Source organism: Protomyctophum bolini (genome assembly GCF_963924005.1).
Source record: "Protomyctophum bolini genome assembly, chromosome: 17".
NCBI classification, from domain to species: domain Eukaryota; kingdom Metazoa; phylum Chordata; class Actinopteri; order Myctophiformes; family Myctophidae; genus Protomyctophum; species Protomyctophum bolini.
Genome location: NC_137878.1, coordinates 27,015,813 through 27,036,442, shown reverse-complemented (window position 1 = coordinate 27,036,442; position 20,630 = coordinate 27,015,813). Strand labels below are relative to the sequence as shown.

The window sequence follows — 20,630 nt, the reverse complement described above, 5'->3', positions numbered from 1 at the left end:
ATTGATTTGAACACATGCAGTCCATGCCTACAGTGGTAGATTAAAGCCAGTCCTCCGGGTTGACAGAATAAGGTTCAATGTGATTATGTTTTTCTCTGTGGGTGTGTCTCTATAAATTATATGTGTATAATTTATGCCCTGTGCACAGCGCAATCCATGTGTCTTTATCTGTTATAGAGCAATCAATTATCAACTATCAGTATCATTATCAACCAAGATTGTGATCGATATAATAGTCACATCTGGTCCAAATTCATAAAATATATCAATTGACTTTATATTGACAATGAAAACTGACAATTGGGATGCAGTATAATCAAAAGTTCCTTGGAGGGGATTGGAGGAGATGAGACTGGAGCTCTGTGATTGGAGGAGAGGAGAGTGGAACTTTGGTGATTGGTGGAGAGGAGAGCAGCTCTGGGTCTGACAGGAAATACAGCCTGACCCCTTAACCCCACCCTTGATTCTGATTGGCTAATAGGAAGCACTTGATCCTGACACTATTGGCCGGGTTGCCCGAGAACAATCCAATAGTACAGTAATAACATTTTGTTTGTAGGCTATTATGACTTGCTTACAATGATTTGAAATTATACTGATAAAGCCCCCAAAATAAAGCCAACAAATAAAACACGTTTAAACGTCAAAACACCAAATAATTTGACAACCAAGAATCACCTCAGAGAGAGGTGGGGAGTTGGGCTGGCTGACTTCCTAGCTACTTCATTGGTTGAGAAATAATGGTGAGGCAATTAAGATTTTGTTCTTAATTGATAATTGGATACCCAGTTAAGTTGATTGAAGCATTTGTTAAATGATCAGGCTGATTAAGTCAGAAATCCAAAGAAATATGTCCAAAAAACCCAATTCAATTAAAAAAAAGGTCCCGCCCCTCGGTTCCTCCTCCTCTCCCTAACCCAGGTTTTCTATTTGTCACTCTGATTTGATTGACAGCTGAGGACACATGTGGGGGCACTGTGAGGGGCGGCAGTGGGGTGGTGACCAGTCCCGGTTACCCCGGCAACTATGGTAACCAGGCCGACTGTACATGGATCCTATTGGCTGAACCCGGAGACACCATCTCTGTCGTCTTTACAGACTTCCAGACGGAGGAGAAGTACGACTTCCTGGAGGTGGAGGGATCGGAACCGCCCACCATCTGGTGAGTTCTACCTCTGATTCACTTCCTGCATGCTTTACTGCTTATTGGTGCTTATTAGGCCCTATATGGGCCTAGCTGGTTGTTCCGTTGTTGACGAGATTTAAGACTGGATGGATTTGAACCACCATCAATTCTATAGTGAGTGATATGAAACCTTTGCATTGCTTTGCTCCATTGTTGATTTCGTAAGACATTGTGTTATCTCTCGAGATATTCCCTGGAAATGTAACCACCAACCATCTGGAGAGTTTCAGATTTTAATGTGATATACTGTAGATTGTAAGAAACAAGAGGTTGAGGGTATGGGAGAACGGCAGTGGCTCAGGGGTAGAGTGGCCCGATGGGAACCGTGAGGTACCCAGTTCGATCCCGGGCTCCCCCAGAGTTAGTGTCGAAGTGTCCTTGAGCAAGACGCTGAGCCCCTATGAGCAGGTTGGTGCCTTGCATGGTTTCCTCCGCCATCGGTGTACGGATATGTGTGTGGAATGCGTGAATGTCATGCACTATGTAAAGTGCTATACTTGCACCGTTTACCATTTATGGTTCATTGTTAGATCATCAGGTAAATGATGATGACCTTGCGTTGGGGCATTAAGAACGAAAAGCAGCCACCCATGGGGAAAGGAAAAAGCATGAGAAAGAACAAAAATAATTTCTGTTGAAATACGGTCAGCTACATTTTCAAATAGTTTAAGGAGACCTGTCATTTTGTTGAAAGGGTTCCCACAGGGTGAAGGTGAAAAAGTGAGTCCCTCTGAACCTGGCCAGCTCCCAAGGTCCCACCGTCCTTGAATCATGTAGCCAGCTGAGCCAATAGTTTTAATTTCTCTAGCGCAGTAAAAAAAAGTTTGAACGAGCAATAAAAATATGTAAGAACAAAGTAATAAAAAAAAATGCTAGAGAACCAAAGTGTTTTATTTATTTATTTATTTTTTACCTTTTTTTTATTACCTGTGCTCCCAGTATGGTACAATGTTTATGGGCTTGCATCCCAGAGACGAGACATTTTACAGGAAAAAACACAACCGATCGTGAACACATGCTGACCATTGAATTTTAGTCATGACACTTGTTCTTGAGCAATGGTGCATGCCTGCATGGTTTAGTACCACTAGACTCTCTCAGAGTGTGTAGAGTGTGTGCGCTTGTGTGTGTGTGTGTGTGTGTGTGTGTGTGTGTGCGCCCGCCCGTGCGCGTGTGTGATGTAGGCCTCATACCTCACACGAGGTCTTCCGACATGCGACCTCATATCACACAGAAATGAAGTGTTGTTAGTTTGCTCTCCTCTTAGCTGTTATCTATGGCTTCCTATTATTTCCTCATGTGCTTCCAAACACTTTGGTCATAACAGTATTTAATAGCTCTGGCTAGTTATTGATGGATGGTAAATTAGAGTATTGATTTACCACTGCAATTGCTGTAACCAATTTGAATGTAATCATGGTCAGGGGCGTGTGTGTGTGTGTGTGTGTGTGTGTGTGTGTGTGTGTGTGTGTGTGTGTGTGTGTGTGTGTGTGTGTGTGTGTGTGTGTGTGTGTGTGTGTGTGTGTGTGTGTGTGTGTGTGTGTGTGTGTGTGTGTGTGTGTGTGTGTGTGTGTGTGTGTGTGTGTGTGTGTGTGTGTGTGTGTGTGTGTGTGTGTGTGTGTGTGTGCCGTGCGTGCACACCTGTTTGTGTATAATCAATTTGAAAGTAATAATGGTCAAGAGAGTTCAGCTGGGGAGTGGTAGAGTAGATAGGTTATGCACATGCATGCGGATGCACGTGTGTTGCGTGCTTATGGTTCAATTTAAGGCAGCACAGCACATGATAGCTTCAATACAGAATTACTGATTATACTTTGATCACACTTGTTGTTCCTATTTCTTCCACTGGTGGCAGTGTTACCTCTTTGTCTGATACTGTATCTTAACCCGAAACTAGCGTCCCTATTCTGTCCGTGTCATACTAGGCAAACATTTGCTGAACAGAACATATCCACCATCTCAACATGACATGGCAGTGACCTTGCAGATCGGCTTGCATTTTGGGCTTAAATATTTGTTAGCAGTCAGAAAGGATGTTTAGAGCCCTGCAGGACCCCAAGAAAAAAGTATAGGTTTAAGTGTTTAACACTTGAAGAGTTGCACATAAGACACATTTGAAGCATTTGACGGTTCAGAATTGCATAAAAAATGACAAAATGGCACGGTGCGCAGTCGGTATAGTGTTGCCGCCTCACAGCTAGAAGGTCCTGGGTTCGATTCCCGCTGGGGGCGTGTTCTCTCCTCTGCATCATCACCGCCCATTCCCTAGGATGGGTTGGTAAAAGGGTCATGTTCTTCCCATGTCCCTATAGAGCACTCGCATGGCTGAAGTAAGAAATAGTATAAGAAGCCTATATGCTTAAATTAATTTTTACAAAATGTTTCAGATGTAAACAAAAATCTGAGATGATTTGAATTTAATATTTAGGAAAAGTCATGGAAAGCTTCATGGTCAAAGACTTCAAAATCTCAGGTCAAAAAGACCTCTCAGTCATGCAAGTGGTATAGCCTCACAAAAAGACCTCTCAGTCATGCCAGTGGTATAGCCTCACAAAAAGACCTCTCAGTCATGCCAGTGGTATAGCCTCACAAAAAGACCTCTCAGTCATGCCAGTGGTATAGTATAGCCTCACAAAAAGACCTCTCAGTCATGCCAGTGGTATAGCCTCACAAAAAGACCTCTCAGTCATGCCAGTGGTATAGCCTCACAAAAAACATGCAGTAATCCTGGTCTCTATACTGCCTCACCCTGGAACGCCACCCTGGGCTAGCCTAGGGGGAGGCTGATGGAGAAAAGGAACTGGTTGGAAGTACGTGCTCCTATACGCGATGGGTTACAAAAATTTAGGAAAAAAATTATAAGCCATCTAAAATCATGTGCAATGGGCCATGTGGAAAGTGCTGCGGTTCTTCATGATTCAATGTGGAATTGATTAAAAGTACAGCATATGCAGAAGAAATATTTGTATGTATTTACCTTCTGATTCATTCCTAAAGTAATCAATAATCTGTAGATCAGTAAGAATGCACTATTTTTAGACGTCTGAATCTGTACCAAGAATTGCAGTTACTGCATAACAGGTGCAGAGTAAACCGTACTTGAAACTCGTATTGCAATTGGCATCGGTCAGTTTGACCATGCAATTAATGGATAATCGAATATCGGGCCAAAATTCTAATATCGTACATCCCTAAATATAAAATATATGGCTTTTTGTACGATTTTCATTCCTATATCATATATTTAGATAGCTTGTAATGTACCATTATATACTATTATATACTATTGGGTAGAGAGGACAATGCCTTTTTTTTAAACTATTCAAACATAAAATGTACAGTATACGTATGTGACATATACCTATGCTTATGATGTGCTTCTATGCATGCCCAGATTATCAACACCTTATAAATAATATAGTTGCACTGCAAATGCACTGCAATGGTTGCAATATCAGAGCAACCATTACTTGCACTGATATTGCACATACTGTATGAATTAAACCAAATGCCCTGTGTTTGTAGCAACATAAATATGTTTTGAAGTGTCATCATAGCTGATGTCCCATTTGTTGCATGTTGTTTTTGGTAGTGCATTTGTCACGTGTTCTCAGAAAGAGGCTACAGCAGTGTCCACTCTGTTTCCGTGGCAGGATGTAAACATGCACTTCTTGCTGCTGCAATTGGCTTTTCCACGTACTTCATGCAGCCATGTACTGTAATTGTCTATGAGCAAAACAAATCATGAATTTCCCTCGCTAAAGGTCCTCCTTTAGCGAGGAAAACAGACTATAACCAACCAAAGGTCACAGCTACAAGGAGACAGTAACGATGTAAACAAGTACAATGTACATACACAGTATGTCACACAAAGAGATATGGAGCTTTAGCGTGGTTTGTGCAAAAAAACAAAAAATGCTGCGCAAAAGTATGTTATTGTGTTTGTGTGTATGCATGTGTGTCCTCTTGCCTGTGAAAACCCTAACCCTGAAGCCTGCTGATGAGCAAACATCAGCTACTTTGTCAACAGTGTGCTTTTGCCATCGTTCCTTCTCTGCAAACAACCTCTGTTTACCTGTTTATCTTATCGGAGGGATAATGATTACGAGGCACAAAGAGACACATTGAAATGACATTAAAACCTGTCGGGCAGCTTGCACGCTAAGGGATACACCTGAGCAGCAGCAGACCTGGCAACCCCCCTGAGCAGCAGAATAGCAGCTGCCACCTAATGAAACAGAGGATGAAACAGACAAGGCCTGCAACAAAAGGCCTGCTGCGTTTTCAATCCAAACCCTTTGGAATGATCCTGCACTATAGAACGTTGTCCAAACGGTCATCCACCACTGGGAGCAGGAGCCCATCTTAATTGCAGATATTACCTCAGTTTCATCAGTGTAAGCTACAGTGGTTGTTTGTTTTGGAATAGGCTCTAAGCGCAGCAGGCATTTTGGAAATAACTCCAAAACCAAAATATATAATTAAGGTTATTTTTTCGGTTTAGTGTAGCACAGTGGTTCTCAAACGTTTTAATTACTAGGATCCCCATAAATGATACGTATAGCTTGCAGAGTTAGTTCAGTTAGATATACTCGAAGGGTTTCATGCTGTGCTCATACATATACCCAAGGGGTTAATCTGCTGCATTACTATGTGGGTGTATTGTGTGCAATTCTCACACAATAGCTGACCAATTGGGCAGGGTATTTAAGCTCACCTAGACTGCATGCTTCTTCCTGCCTTCTTTCTGCATATGGGTCCTGGTTGTTGTTATGTGATGTTTGCTCCCACCGCCACCCCAGCACCACCGGGGGACTCTGTTATTTCTGTTCCCCATGGGGGGTTGTTATTGTATATCTATCTATATCAGAGCCGAACGCCAAGATAAAATATTATATGCACACTTGTATTCTCATTCTATAATAAGTATTGGTTTAATCTATTCGTGAGCTATCTGACTGAACTCTGAGAGTGTACAAATGGAACCAAATTTGCATTTGTACACTCAGAAGATGCCTCTGAGGATAATGCAGGGATTGTTCCCCATATTGAGACGCAATGGCCGCCAACTCAGTGCCTTTGGAGTTGCAGTTGCATGCCATCCGTCCTGGGATGTGACAGGAGAGTTAACATCTGATACAGGGGAATCCCGTCGCTTGAAACTCATGACACACTATAATTGCATGGTCAAATCCTGCCCCGACCAACATGTCACTAGCTTGACGGTGTGAGAATTGAAAGGGCAGAAGTGTCAGCGTTTCAAAGTATTTCCTGACACTGAACCCCCGACAGCAGCTCTTGTTGAAAGTTGGTGCCTTGCATGGTTTCCTCTGCTGGCGGCGGTGAGGGAATAATGTGAACGGGTGAATGCAATGCACTTTGGATGAAAGTGCTATATAAAATGCACCATTTACCATTTACACCAATACCACATACTGTACATACTAAACACAGGCCTCATTTCTCCACAGGGTGGCATTTGCAACACTCCTGGCACAGGCGAAGAGGTGCTGTATTGCTTAGTTGAACACCTGATAGCAGGGAGTGATTGTGAAGCTTTGGCTAGGTGCCGTGACGCCAACAACACATTCCCATAGCTGGTAGACTATAGTGTCCAATGGTAATTAGCTCTATATGCTAATGTGCTAATATCCTATAGCAATTAGCACGAGACGTTCATATCGAGAATGGTAATTTCCAATGGCAATCAAAAGAGGATGCTAATTGCGAATGCAGATTTGTTAATGTTTGAGTGTAAGAATCTGTTTCATGTTCATCAGTTGCTGCAGGGCTGACAGAATTACACACAGAGGACGCATGGAGACACACTATCAAGCACACACACACACACACACACACACACACACACACACACACGCTTATCTAATCAGTATGCTGAAAGGTGCCTGTGAGAGTAGTATATCGCTGTTAGCTAAGTGCCTATAATCCTAGCAGCCCAGCACCACAGGCGCACACGCACACACACACACACACACACACACACGCACTAGCACATACACATACAGAGCCTATATATATTGTGTTGTTTCTGAATCAGTTGCCCTTGAAACCAAGTAATCTCTCTCCCTTCACCTACCTCTTTTTCACCCCCTCTCTGCCCCCGTTTACCTGTTTGTCAGTCAAGTCTGTCCGGGGTGCATACTTAGTTTAGACTAATCATTGGTTAGACATGGGTTAAGGTTAGGTTTAGGTGTGCTGCTCTGTGGGAGGTTAGGTTTAGGGTGAGGGTTTGAGATAGGTTGTAGTTGTAGGACTAATGACTGGTCTAACCAATGACTAGTCTAAACCAAAAACTGTCTAAACTAAGTACTGCACCCGTCCATCCGTCCAACCATGTATCCATTTGTGTCTGTCTGTCTTTTCTCCATCTCTGTCTGCCAGTGTGACTTCCTTTCTGCTCTCTGTATTCATCTATCTATGTCACTCTCTCCATGTCTGTCTGGCTCTCTCTCTCACTCACATATTATCCATACTGTGACAGCCTTGACAGATAAAGACACTACCATACTCTTCCACACAATTCCGGGAAATAACACATTGTAGGCGATACCGTTGTTGTGAGGTGTACCTAATCTAACATTTAATTTAACCTCCCGGCAGCATCCTGGTCGTTGTTATTCATTTATTTAATCATGTGGTGTTCACACTGTGAACATGAATAGTTGTCCCACCTTGTACAAGTTCACTCAGCATACACAGACGACATATGATGGTGCACGCACGCACAAACACACACACACACACACACACACACACACACACACACACACATGCGCGCGTGCACGCACGCGCGCACACACACACACACACACACGCACAGCCATGCACGCACATGCACACACACTCGGAAACTAATGTATACACTACAGCTGATAGACACCAGTACAGCTGCTGTGGTTGCTGCATGTACATGATCACGTTAAGATGGACGTACCATCCAGTCCTCTGAGACCTGTAGGATAGCTGGCCGCGAATACATTACAGTTTCTCCCTACAGGGGTCCCTCCATGTCAAATCTATATTCACCAAAAAGAGATAATCTACAAGCTTGCGTTGTGAGCTTGTAGATCAGCTGTATTTAAGCAGATTTTGCACTGATTATACAACATGCCCAGACTAGGGATGCTAGGGTTCATGTGGTTAATTTGCATGCATGGTAATTGGCAACTATACTTTTGTATACGTTTACCACACTGCACACTGCTCAAAGGAATATATACGTTTACCACACTGCACACTGCTCAAAGGAATATTTAGTTATTATTTTATAATCAGCCCGTCAGTCAGGTGATATATTTTTTTGTGTGGAACCCAGCAGGGATCCGTTAGTGACCTAAATTTAACACATGTGCGCGCATACACGCACTCACACATACAACAGTACTCATGTGCAGCAACAATCACATTCATACTTTCTCTGTAGCCTGACAGTGACACACAAACACACGGTCCCTATATACCACAGGTGCTGACAGTTGTGGATGCCCTAGTGTATGAGGCATGAGGCATTGCCGTATGCTTGGTGTTTGATCAGCTAACGTGGTGTGCCAGGGGGCACAGCGCAGCATCTGGTTTGACAGGACGCAGGCTGCATCAAAGGATCACACCTTTACGCTCAACTTGCGTGGCTCGCACCAACGATGGCCCCGTGGACTCGGTGACACTGCCAGATTTGTGCGTCCGATGCCAATTTGTCGAGATCATAATATGATCATAATTTAATGTAGAAACAATTTCATGGTTAAGTGGTCAGGTGCATGGGTAATGCTTTCGAGTCGGGTCGTGGGGGCAACAGCTCCAACAGAGAGCTCCAGACTTCCCTCTCCAGAGCAACATTCGTGACCACCTCCTCCCGAGACGTTCCAAGGCCAGTGAGTCGATATGTTTCCTCGGATTCCTCCAACTGCACCGTGGTCAGTACCGGGGTCTCCTCCCACTGCACCGTGGTCAGTACCGGGGTCTCCTCCCAGTGGGACGTGCCTCGCTCGAGGACCTCCCTAGGGAGGCGCCCGAGAGGCATCCTAACCAGATGCCCGAACCACCTAGAAGCTGGCTTCTTTCCAGCTAGGTGAAGAAGCAGCGACTCTACTCTGAGTATCTCGTGCGTGACTGAACTTCTCACCCCAATTCTAAGGGAGATGCCAGCCACCCTACACCACGCTACACCACTGTATGGGGTGGAATACAACGGTGTAACGTTGTATGCTCTCAGATTTACTACAGTATGTGATCTGAGACAACGCAGCAGCAGCTTGAAGAGATTGTGAGCTGGCATTGACTTGTTTGAACATAATCGGTGAATGAGAGCGTCCGTGAGTGTGATATTGTTGGTTTGCCTGCACTAATGGAGATGATTCCTTTTAAAAAGGCGTCGAAATTCATGGTTGGTGTATTTTAACAGGTGTAATTTATGTTGTAGAACAAAAGATGAAAGCCTCTTAGCCGTTAACCACAGAGCTTATTTGGTAAATGGTGCATTTATATAGCGCCTTTATCCAAGGCGCTTTACATACAGTAGATTGTGCATTACATTCACCCATTCACACACACATTCATACACCGATTGCGGGGGAAGCCATGCAAGGGTTCAGTGTCTTGCCCAAGGACACTTCGACATGTAGACAGGAGGAGCTGGGATTCAAACCGCCGACCCATGGATCATTGGACGACCTGCTCTACCTCTTGACTCTTGAGCCACAGTCGCCCTGTGTCGTCCTATGTAAATTGCCGATCCCGTGGTAAAAACATCTCAATTGGAAATCTGGCAATATTGCATTCTCACTTCCAGGACTATTGCAAGTGAAATGTTCTATGAATGGTGAAATGAGTTAGTCGCTTGTGTACCGGTAGGTTTTCTCCAATTACACAAATGATTTGGCAATTCATCATCACTTGTTGTTTTTTGCTGAAGTGCATTACTTTTTGCCACTATAGGGGCGGAAATCATTACTTTTCAGGAAATTGGAAAATGTACGTGTTCCAATGGAACCAATGTAGTTGTTATTTATTTGTCACAATCTCCTGTAAATACTTTTGATTGCTTAAATAACCCACAGATCTTTCAACCTGGCATCCCTACTTTTGGCATATCATTATAGGAGAAAGACAATTGTCAACATGCATCGGTATTTTAAAAAGTGCGTGCGTGTGTGCGTGCATGCGTGCGTGCATGCATGCATGCGTGCGTGCATGTGCATGTTTTTGAGGGAAAGAGAAGACAAAGATGGAGTTAATGGTGTGTGTGTTTGTGTGTCTGTGTGTATGTGATGCTAGGCTTGTCGAGTGCTAATCAATGCTGCTGGCAGAGAGGATGCTGGGAAAGCAGCGGTATCCCGAATAGGAAATAGAGCAGTGACCTTGAACACAAACACTCTCACATGCACAATCTCTCACATGTGCACACACAAATGCACGCATGCATGCACGTGCACACACACACGTGCACACACACACACACACAACAACTTTCTCTTTGTCATACTCTCTTGCTCTCTCAAACAAACACACGGCATTGTTTGATTCAGATCACTGCAAATATGTGTTTAAAGTTATGGTACACAGCCAGACGGATTGTCAAAGTGGCAGGCAAGCAGATAAGCACGCACGAACAGACACACACACACACACACACACACACACACACACACACACACACACACACACACAAGAGAGCGTTAGAGGAGTGGGCAAACAGAGACCATGGAACTCAATAAAAAGACAAAAATATGCATTTAACTATATGCTGCTGACAGGGGGTTTGCTAATGTGTATGCCATGGGTATTGGGTATATAGTCCCTGACCCTAATCAGTGCCTTGCTCAGCAGCTGGGGATGGAACCTACAGTACCTCCTAAGACACATAAAACACAATCCGACAAGACTAGACATTCTGAAGGCAGAGGTAGGGGATTAGAGGCCAAGGGAGATGAACGTTGACAGAACGGAGGTCGAAGGACGTCTGAGGGGGAGACAAAGTGTCATCTGCTTTATATCTGTAGGGATTTATGAGAGAGAGAGAGAGAGAGAGAGAGAGGGACAGGGAGAGAGAGGGGAGGGGGAGGAGATCTCTACAGGTTATGTTGTTAAAGTGATTGTATTAACTATACTCTTGATGGGGACCCCTGGTATCTCCCCAAGGACCCCATGGGGGTCCCTGGACCCCACATGCTCTACACAAGCTCATATAGAGACAGAGAAGGACAGATTAAGAGAAATGGACAGTGGACACCTGTGGGCAATCCATGGGCCCCTTCTGCCTCTTTTCTGTTGTTCACAATACAGCAAGGCAATCAGGACCAATGGAAACGTTAACGTATTAACACCACAACGTCATTGTTTAGGCAATGAGGCACATTCACCGTTCACACTAAGAAAGGTCTCTTACTGTGACGCGAGGCGCTGGGATTAATGGGAAACACGTTAACACGCCTTGAGGTGTTTTATGTTTTTTTCATTTATTTTTTTACTGCTGCTATCTTTGTTTATAGCCAGTGTTGATTCACTGAATCTAAATGAATTGTATTGGCTGAATGGAGGGAATGTTTCCCCGGAGATAGGAGATTATCAAGGGAGCCGTGTAGGATGCTAGTTTATGGGGCATTGCCGCAGGCAAATGACTGACAGCGCTGCTAGCCTATGGGGGACATTTATTCAATTTATTCAATCATTGCTTTACGTCTGCGAGATTGCATTACAAGCGGACATACAAAGAGACACCATTCTCCGTTATTCATCCGAACAGTGCAAACGATATAGTCTTATAGTAGTAATAAAAGTGAGGGAAATAACGGTGCAGCTGTGTGGGTGCATATGAAGCCAGCGATCATCCAATTGCTCAGCGTAAAAGATTCTCTAGGCCAGTGGTTCTGAACGCGGGGACCCCATGTAATGGGTCCTTCGGGGGTTCCAGGGGGTCCCCAGATAACTGTAAGCACACACAGAAACCAAATGGACGTCCATTTGGTTGTACACTAAATGGACACAGGGATTTCTTTTTAATCACATAAAATGGGGTTCCATGGCCATAGAATTACTGCTCTAACTGTACTCAACCTTTTCAGGCCCTGATTCTCAACCATTTTCATTTCAAGGACCCCCGGTTTGACATGTATTAGGCTACGGACCTCCCATTTAATGGCATTTCTATCTCTGAGACCCCACTCAGTGCAGTGTCCGTGCACTGTAGTAGAGCACGCTGCATGTGAACTGTAGCTGGCACAGGCTGCAGCAAATCAAAGCCCTCCGACATAAATGCAATGTCATTCCACGTACCGAACCGAGCAGACATGGACATCTACAGCTTAGTCTGAGTGCACGTTTCTACGTTTCGGTGTTTCAGCTGCGTGCGTGCGTGCGTGCGTGCGTGCGTGCGTGCGTGCGTGCGTGCGTGCGTGCGTGCGTGCGTGCGTGCACTAAACTGTATTGAACCACGATGTTAATTGAAAGCCGGGTTGCTGTAGTCATAATATAATATAACGACGTCATAGTAATAATACAGTCTCTCTCATACCCTCATTCTCTTTATTCTGTTCATTCTACCACCCCCCCCCCCCCCCCACTCCCCCCTCTCTCTCTGTGCTCTGATTACTGCTCCATCCCGCAGGGTACACTAACACTCTCTCTCTCTCTCTCGCTCTCTCTCTCTCACACACACAGACACACAGACACACAGACACACAGACACACACGCACAGACACACACGCACACACATGCCCAGGAGAGCTGGTGTGGGGAGATGTGGGGAGCCGTCCGGAATTGCAATGGCTTCTGGGTAGAGACTGAGCTAAATGAAAGGAGAGAACAGACAGAATGACGGATAGAAAACCCTGGAGAGAAAATGGAGGGATGGGGGGAGGGGGGGTGGGGGCAATAAGGAAAGAGAGAGGAAGAGAAGAGAGACAGAGGAAGAAAGGGAGGGAGGGCGGGGAAGGAGTGAGAGAGGAGAGGGACGGGAAGATTGAAATAGAGTAGCTGAGACAGACGGAGAGGAGTCCATGTTTTACGGCGCCATAGGGTGGTGTCCAGTGGGCATGTCCTGCAGCCCGTCCCTGTCCTCTCCTTGACTGGAACATCATTTACCTTGCCTACAAATCTCTGGAGGATGGCCCTATAATAGCCCGCAGTGGTTCACAAGCTGCATCGTCTCAAGCGGATCCCCCCCACATTAACATGCATCTGGCCCACGGACCCCCACCTGAAGACCCCTCCCTCCACCTCCGCCCCCTACAAGATATGTGTTTTTCAAGGTTTCTTTTTCTTTTTAAATAGCAGATCTATCGCAGTCACTTAAACATACAGCCTAGAGTGGCGCCTGCCAGTGGGGAATGTTGAACGGGAGGAGTAGGACGAAGGCTTTATAACTTCCCGGTGGGGGCAGAACCAGTAACGGCAGTGGCAAGAATTAATTATTAGACAACTAAATTGTAATATATGAAAGACTGATGGTATAAGGAACAACCTGGTGTTGGTATAAGGAACAAAATGGACCTTTACGGGTCTGTACGCCAGAGAGTACAAATGTTGAAGTAAAATCAACACTAAGGAAGTTCATGGTGTACAGTAGACTAAGGTCACAGACATAAATCATATCAAATGGGGGTCCATGGCCTAATGCATATCAAACTGGCGGTCCTTGAAATTAAAACGGTTTGAGAATCACCGCTCCAGGCAACAAAGAACCCTTGTATAAATCTATACAAGTCCATGTTTAAGAACTCCGTTGGAAATGGTGACTCCAGGGACCTCTGCACCCACAGCACGGGGCCCTTCCCTGGTCCCCGTGGCCAGAGGTTTAGTCAACATCTGCAGTGTCTGTGAACTGTGGCTGGCACGTACAGGCGGCAGCAAATCAAAGCCCTCCGACATAAATGCAATGTCATTCCGACGTACCGAACCGAGCAGACATGGACATTTACAGCTTAGCCTGAGTGCAGTAGGTTTCACTAGTGTTTGCGTGTGTGTTTGTGTGTCTTACAACCTTCCCTGTAGCATATGCCTTATCCATATTAGACCGTGGCATGCGAATGAATGCTCACACACACCAACCACTTTGGTAAAGTGAGCCGTATCAAATGCGCTCAATGCACTTTATACGGTTGACCTCCTGTGAACGCTTGTAAGACAGAGAGCAACATACAACACTGGCCCCTTTTAAACACTTACACTGTCTGTAATGTTGTTGTTGCCCCCAGGAGTCTGTACTTGGCCCTCGCCTTTTTGAGTGGTGCAACCACTCCAAGGAACAGCAATGCCAGTGTTCACCTATCTATGTGTTCACCTATGTGACGTTAATGAGTACAGGTAGGGGCGCTGTTGCCAGACACAGAGAGAGAGAGATATAGTATTAGTGCTGCACTGTTGCCTGCTAATGAGAGAGAGAGAGAGAGAGAGAGAGAGGAGAGGAGGGGGGGAGAGAGGAGAGGAGTGGGGGGGGGGGGAGTTGCAACACTCAGTTCACACGTGTGTGATTTTTGTCCCTATACACCAAATCGCTTCGACCCCAAAAATAGCAGATATACCGTACATTACAAGCACAGTGCGATGCGTCGTTGTGAGCTTGTAGATCTGCTATTTGTGCAGAATGTTTGCTCATAACGACGACATGCCCAGAATGTGCTTTAAAGAGGTATGGCGTTCCCATGGGCCAACATGCGTTATTATCAACAGGCCACCATGAACACACACCAATGCACAAATTAATTAAATTATATCCAATACAAATTGATCTTATAAGGTATAACTTGACCCAATAGGCAAAGTGAAACTACAACTTGACTGTGACTATACTTTCACAGTGCGTGTAATGCCTTACATTTCCATCTCCTGGCCAGGTTTGGTGTTGCCCTTATATGGGCTGTATACGAGACAGCTGTTTCACCAGATAGATCCGTAGCCTAAGCTTGCTGTCAACACCAGGTTCCAGCAGTCGGGCGGCAGAGAATCGTCCATATCACGGACTGTCAGAATGTGACATAAAACATAACTTGACAATCAACATGCCACATGCTGTTACTAGACTGACAGTCCACGGTGTGATACAAAGCTGCCAGCTCTATAACACGCTGAGTGTGAGACCTACACGCAAATGACCTTCTTCTTCTTCTTCACACACACTCAGGGTTATCAAAACCCAGAGGAAGACTAACCTGTCATATCTATATTTACATAAATCAATTTCACACTGTGGCTACGAGCTCTGCGGCCTTCTCCTTTTCATTGGTTATATATCTGCCCTGGACAGAACCTACTCCTGTGTTTGTTTAACCCATTTAAGGCTGACGTCGAAATTAAAAAATAAATCTTCAAAATCCTGACAGATTTCTGAAATACCTACAGTATGTTTCTATATCAGTGGTGCTCAGTATTTCATGTCAAGGACCACAACAATTATATGTATTTGGCCGCCGACCTCCATTTGAAAATATGTTGTTCCAGGGACCCCCCCAGAAGCAAAGATTTTAGTTAAAAACGTTCACTCTGAAAGAATATATATTCAAAGATTTCTGCCACATTGTTCAAAAATTGCTAAATTATAACATAATGTTTAAAACACCAAAAGGGGCTCCCGACGCAAAATGGGTTAAGGGGCTTCATGACGTAAGGAAAGTTTGAAAACCCCTGGCGTAGGTACAGTATGGGACTGGCGTAGGTACAGTATGGGACTGGCGTAGGTACAGTATGGGACTGGCGTAGGTACAGTATGGGACTGGCCCAGAGAGCTGCTTTTGTCTGTAGCATGTTGTCATCCTTTGACTACCTTTCAGGAGCGTTTTGGGGATTGCTTCGTTATTTTAAGGCCAACTAAATTACATTTGGTATAACGGGGCAGATGTCCTCCTTTCGCTCTGTCCCAGCAGGGCCCACGTAGGACCATTTCACGTCTCAGCCCCGTGGCGGTCCACGTGAGAAGGTTTGAGTCACAGCAGTGAGAAATTAAGATGACACGAAGGTAGAGAGAGAGAGAGAGAGGATGAGAGAATAGCAGAGTCCTGTTGTGAACACTGATTACTCTCTGCCCACTTCAGATGGATGGAGAGAGACACGGCAAAACCACACACACACACACACACACACACACACATGCGCCCGCACACACACACATGCGCGCGCCCGCACACACACACACACACACACACACACACACACACACACACACACACACACGCCCGCGCACACACAGCACTATATTCGTGTCTCTACCCACTGATTGATGATGGCTCAACCTGGACTTTACGCACAATCCAACACTGTGTGTGTGTGTGTGTGTGTGTGTGTGTGTGTGTGTGTGTGTGTGTGTGTGTGTGTGTGTGTGTGTGTGTGTGTGTGGAGCAGTTCCCACCTGTCTTAATTAGAGCAGGCTATTAAGACAGATTGCCTGATTAAATAGCATTCCCCCACTGTCTATTGAATACGCACATACACAGAACAGAATCACAGATGCATACACACACACACACACACACACACACACACACACACACACACACACACACACGCTCACTTCTCACCAGATATCTGCTTGGTGGTATTGGTTCTACAACAGCTGGAATGATCATAGCACCTCTGTAGAATGTACAAACAGAGAGCAGACTGTACATAATGCATAAACGTAATGTACATATACAGAAACAATGCAATACAGAATGTTGTCTCACACAGTTTTCATGTGTTACTGTCATACAGTCTGTACATCTGCAGCGCTGAAATGGTTGTATAGCTGATGCATAGCATATATACTCTAGTTGGCTGCTTAGCAAAAATTGAAATGTAAAGGTACCTTTAAATATAATGTAAAGGTATTTTAACATCTTTCCTGGCGAACGATGATGAGTTCCTTTGTGCCACTTTGCAGGAGGTGTAGTTATGTAGCATTCAAAGATGGTGGAACAGTTTGTCTGACGTGAGAGACCAACAATGCGCCGACAGAAAGCAGGATGCACAGACAGGAAACAGAATTCACAGGCGAAAGTGTTCGAGGGAGTTATATGATAATCACACGTAGTGTCAACAGCATCAAACACTGTGAAGTTCTCACTTTGTTAATGACAGAAATATATATACGCCACTGATCCCAACAAGAATAGAGAGACTTCTGTATCAAAGTGATGACGATAATGAATAAACGGCGGTTGATACAGTACATGTCAGCCATTACTGTCTATACTCGTCCTCTCCCTCTGTGTTTAATTTACCTCCTCTTTGTTTTTGGTTCCTTTCTCCTCCGATCCCAATGTCCATCTTTCTCCTCCTCTCTGTCTCTCATTACCATGGTGTCAGTGGAATGGGTGCTTTATATTTCACCAAGGCATAGTCAGGATAAGAGGAAGGAGAGAGAGAGAGAGAGAGAGAGAGAGAGAGAGAGATGCTCTTTCATTCTGGTGTATTTAATCAATTATGTTCCCTTGCTCCCTCTGGCTAATCTCAGCTCAATATTCTCCCTCTCTCAGACACGCACACACAGGCACATACACACACACACACACACACACACACACACACACACACACACACACACACACACACACACACACACACAAACACACACACACACGTTAACAGTACTATACCAGTTATGGTTGACTTTGAATTTGTTGTTATTACTTGTCAGTGTGTTTACCCACTAAGACTTATATAGAATTACAGCATTCAACATCACCAGAAGGAAAAGGCTAAAATGTTAGAGGGGTGTGTGTCGATAATGGCTACTCTCCACCATAGTCCCGTGTAGTGGACAAGGAACTCAACCCCAGTATTCTATTTAAAGTATACTGTAGAAACTCCTGGTGAAATAATGACTCAACTACAAGTGAAAGTTGAAAGTCTTAAATGTGTACTTGGGTTAAAGTACAGGAGTAAAGTTTGTAAAAAATACTTGAAGAATACAAATTATTCAATGTTAATTATTTTGAATACTTGTAGATCTGCTATTTTCACTATTTGAAATAAAGTTAAGAGGTTAATTCACGTTTTTCCTTATCTAGTGGAGTCGAAAGTACAATGTTTGTCTGTGAAAATGTAGTGGAGTATCTCCCCACCCCCCCCCTTGCTCAACTACAGCTACTTTTTAAGTAGGCTGCAAGTAAATTTACATAATTGAGCGCATGCATCACCAAATGCAGGGAGATGGTGTAGTGCCTCAGTAAACTAGGATATCAGGTAAACAATGAATAGCATCTGTCTAAATAAACAACCTGCTATCTAAAACCACGTAGCACAATGCGCTGTCCGCCACTGGGTCTGGGTGACTGCTCATGGTCTCCTGTGAGGATACAATATAAGGCCCAGGGCGCTGTGCTCCATCAGAGTTAATTATCAGGATGTAAGCACTGACATCTAACAATGTCCTGCTAAAGTGAACCCACGTCAGTGAGGAAATGAGTACACTGATTAATGTTGAATTTCTTATACAAAAGTGAAATATCACTTTACAGAGGAATTTATGTTAGCATATATAAAGTATATTTTTATACTTACAATCAATCCATTTCTGTCATCATTGGCATGCCTACAAGTTCATTTTTTATTTATTTTTTAATCCAACAACTGAATTCCATTACATGGATGTGCCCCATGATACTAAACACCATTCTTTCACAAGAAGTAGGCTTAAAAATGTGTCATGCAAATTTAGCATTCATCTTATTTTGAGTAGTGCTAACCACTCCAACACGTGACTACAATTTAGGCATTTAGCAGACGCACTTAATCCAGAACGATTTACAGTAAGCAAGAACAACACATGGTAATACATAAAATACATAGTCTGTGTGTAGCATTAGTATAGTTCATTAGTCCATCATTAGTCTATTTCACTGAAGTCATGTGGGACACCATCAACATGATAATTATTATTATTATTTTTTTTGTATGATGCCTAATTTATACTCTACCGTCCAACTTTGTCCCATGCTACATATAATGCTACATTTTGTGGGTTTGTAGATCGGCAATGTTTTTGTGCAGGACACCATCGTACGGCTACACTGTACATACATACCTACACAGTACACCAGGACTTTAGTTTGTGAAGTCATAGAGGTATACATACCTACACAGTACACCAGGACTTTAGTTTGTGAAGTCATAGAGGTATACATACCTACACAGTACACCAGGACTTTAGTTTGTGAAGTCATAGAGGTATACATACCTACACAGTACACCAGGACTTTAGTTTGTGAAGTCACAGAGGTACGTAGGTGCAGCACAATGGCGCAGAGCCACTCCACTGCTCCGGTGTCATCATAAGTCATAAGGGCTCTTAGAAGACAGATTGGAACAGCAGCGCAAGGTCAAAGAATTTCATGTCTGGAATGTTGGTTTAACTCGTGTGAAGTGCCAAACACTACCGCTGAGTGTGTGTTAAACCAGGGTACACGTGGGCATGGCAACTGCACGGTCTCTTATGCATCCATAGCAGATTCACAGCCGGCAAACTAGACCCAGACTGATGTCGTCAAGGAACAATGGACGAGGTGAGAGCGTTGAAGTAGAGAAATATCCAGAGTTGCCTGCCAAATCCCCTCCATTACGTGAATTAATAAATAATATAAAACCTTCACAAGAAGATAATTCCTGGCGAGCCATATCTCTGGAGATTGGCTCTTCAGGTGAAGAATGGAGTTGTCTCGAGTACTCCATCCGGACACAGCAAATCTCCCACACAGTGTGTGTTCTCACTGGTGTTCTCTCTGCAGCACCATGTGGCATTTGGAGTGGCGGTTGGAGATTCAGGGCTCAAAGAGGATTATTATTTAGTCAAGTAGTCAAGTAGAATGCAGTGAAATGGTGGTGTAACATGTTCCGCAGACTCTGCTAACATTATATAACTCGATATAATTAAACGTGTCTCGGGATCCACGTTTAAAGATGGAATGCTACAATTTTTTTATTTTTCCAGTTTTTCATGTGTCTATGAGGTGACTTCATTAGACAATGTACGTCATATGTAGACGAGCAAATCGGCTAACCAATCACATGAATTCAGTTGTTCATGAGATGATTACAGTACTCAGTGCTCAGTTGTACTACTTACTGTCCACCACTATAGTATATGGTGGCGGCTCGCCTCCTGCTGGCGCGCCGTAATAAAGAGTAGCAGGGTTATGTCATGGTGGCGAAGGCGTGGGTGACTCCCAGCACTGATGTTTCATTGCATTAGAGGCTCAGCTCCCCCGGCATGGTTCACCATGCAGCGTATCCCACTATCCCGTCCTCCCAGAACCACCCCCACCCCCACACCGGCTGCTGTAGCACATATCAACACCACACCTACTCTACGCTACACCTACATACACTTAGCCCTATTATCTACACCGCTGCTGTAGACATTAATCAAGTCGACACACACACACAGTTGCATATGTTTTGAACCAGCATGTCATGGGAATTACCTAACCTCTATTATGTAGGTCACCGAGTTAC

At 44.3% G+C, this 20,630-nt stretch overlaps 1 protein-coding gene across 2 annotated transcripts in view; it reads left to right on the top strand.

Moving 5' to 3' along the window:
- csmd3b (CUB and Sushi multiple domains 3b) overlaps positions 1–20,630 on the top strand; it is a gene marked incomplete at its 3' end in the record, with an annotated part of 479,766 nt that overhangs the window by 223,136 nt on the left and 236,000 nt on the right. For both annotated transcript variants that reach the window (XM_080787482.1, XM_080787483.1), the window contains one exon: positions 955–1,162. In XM_080787482.1, the coding sequence (XP_080643608.1) occupies positions 955–1,162 (208 nt within the window). The remainder of the gene's footprint in view (positions 1–954; positions 1,163–20,630) is intronic.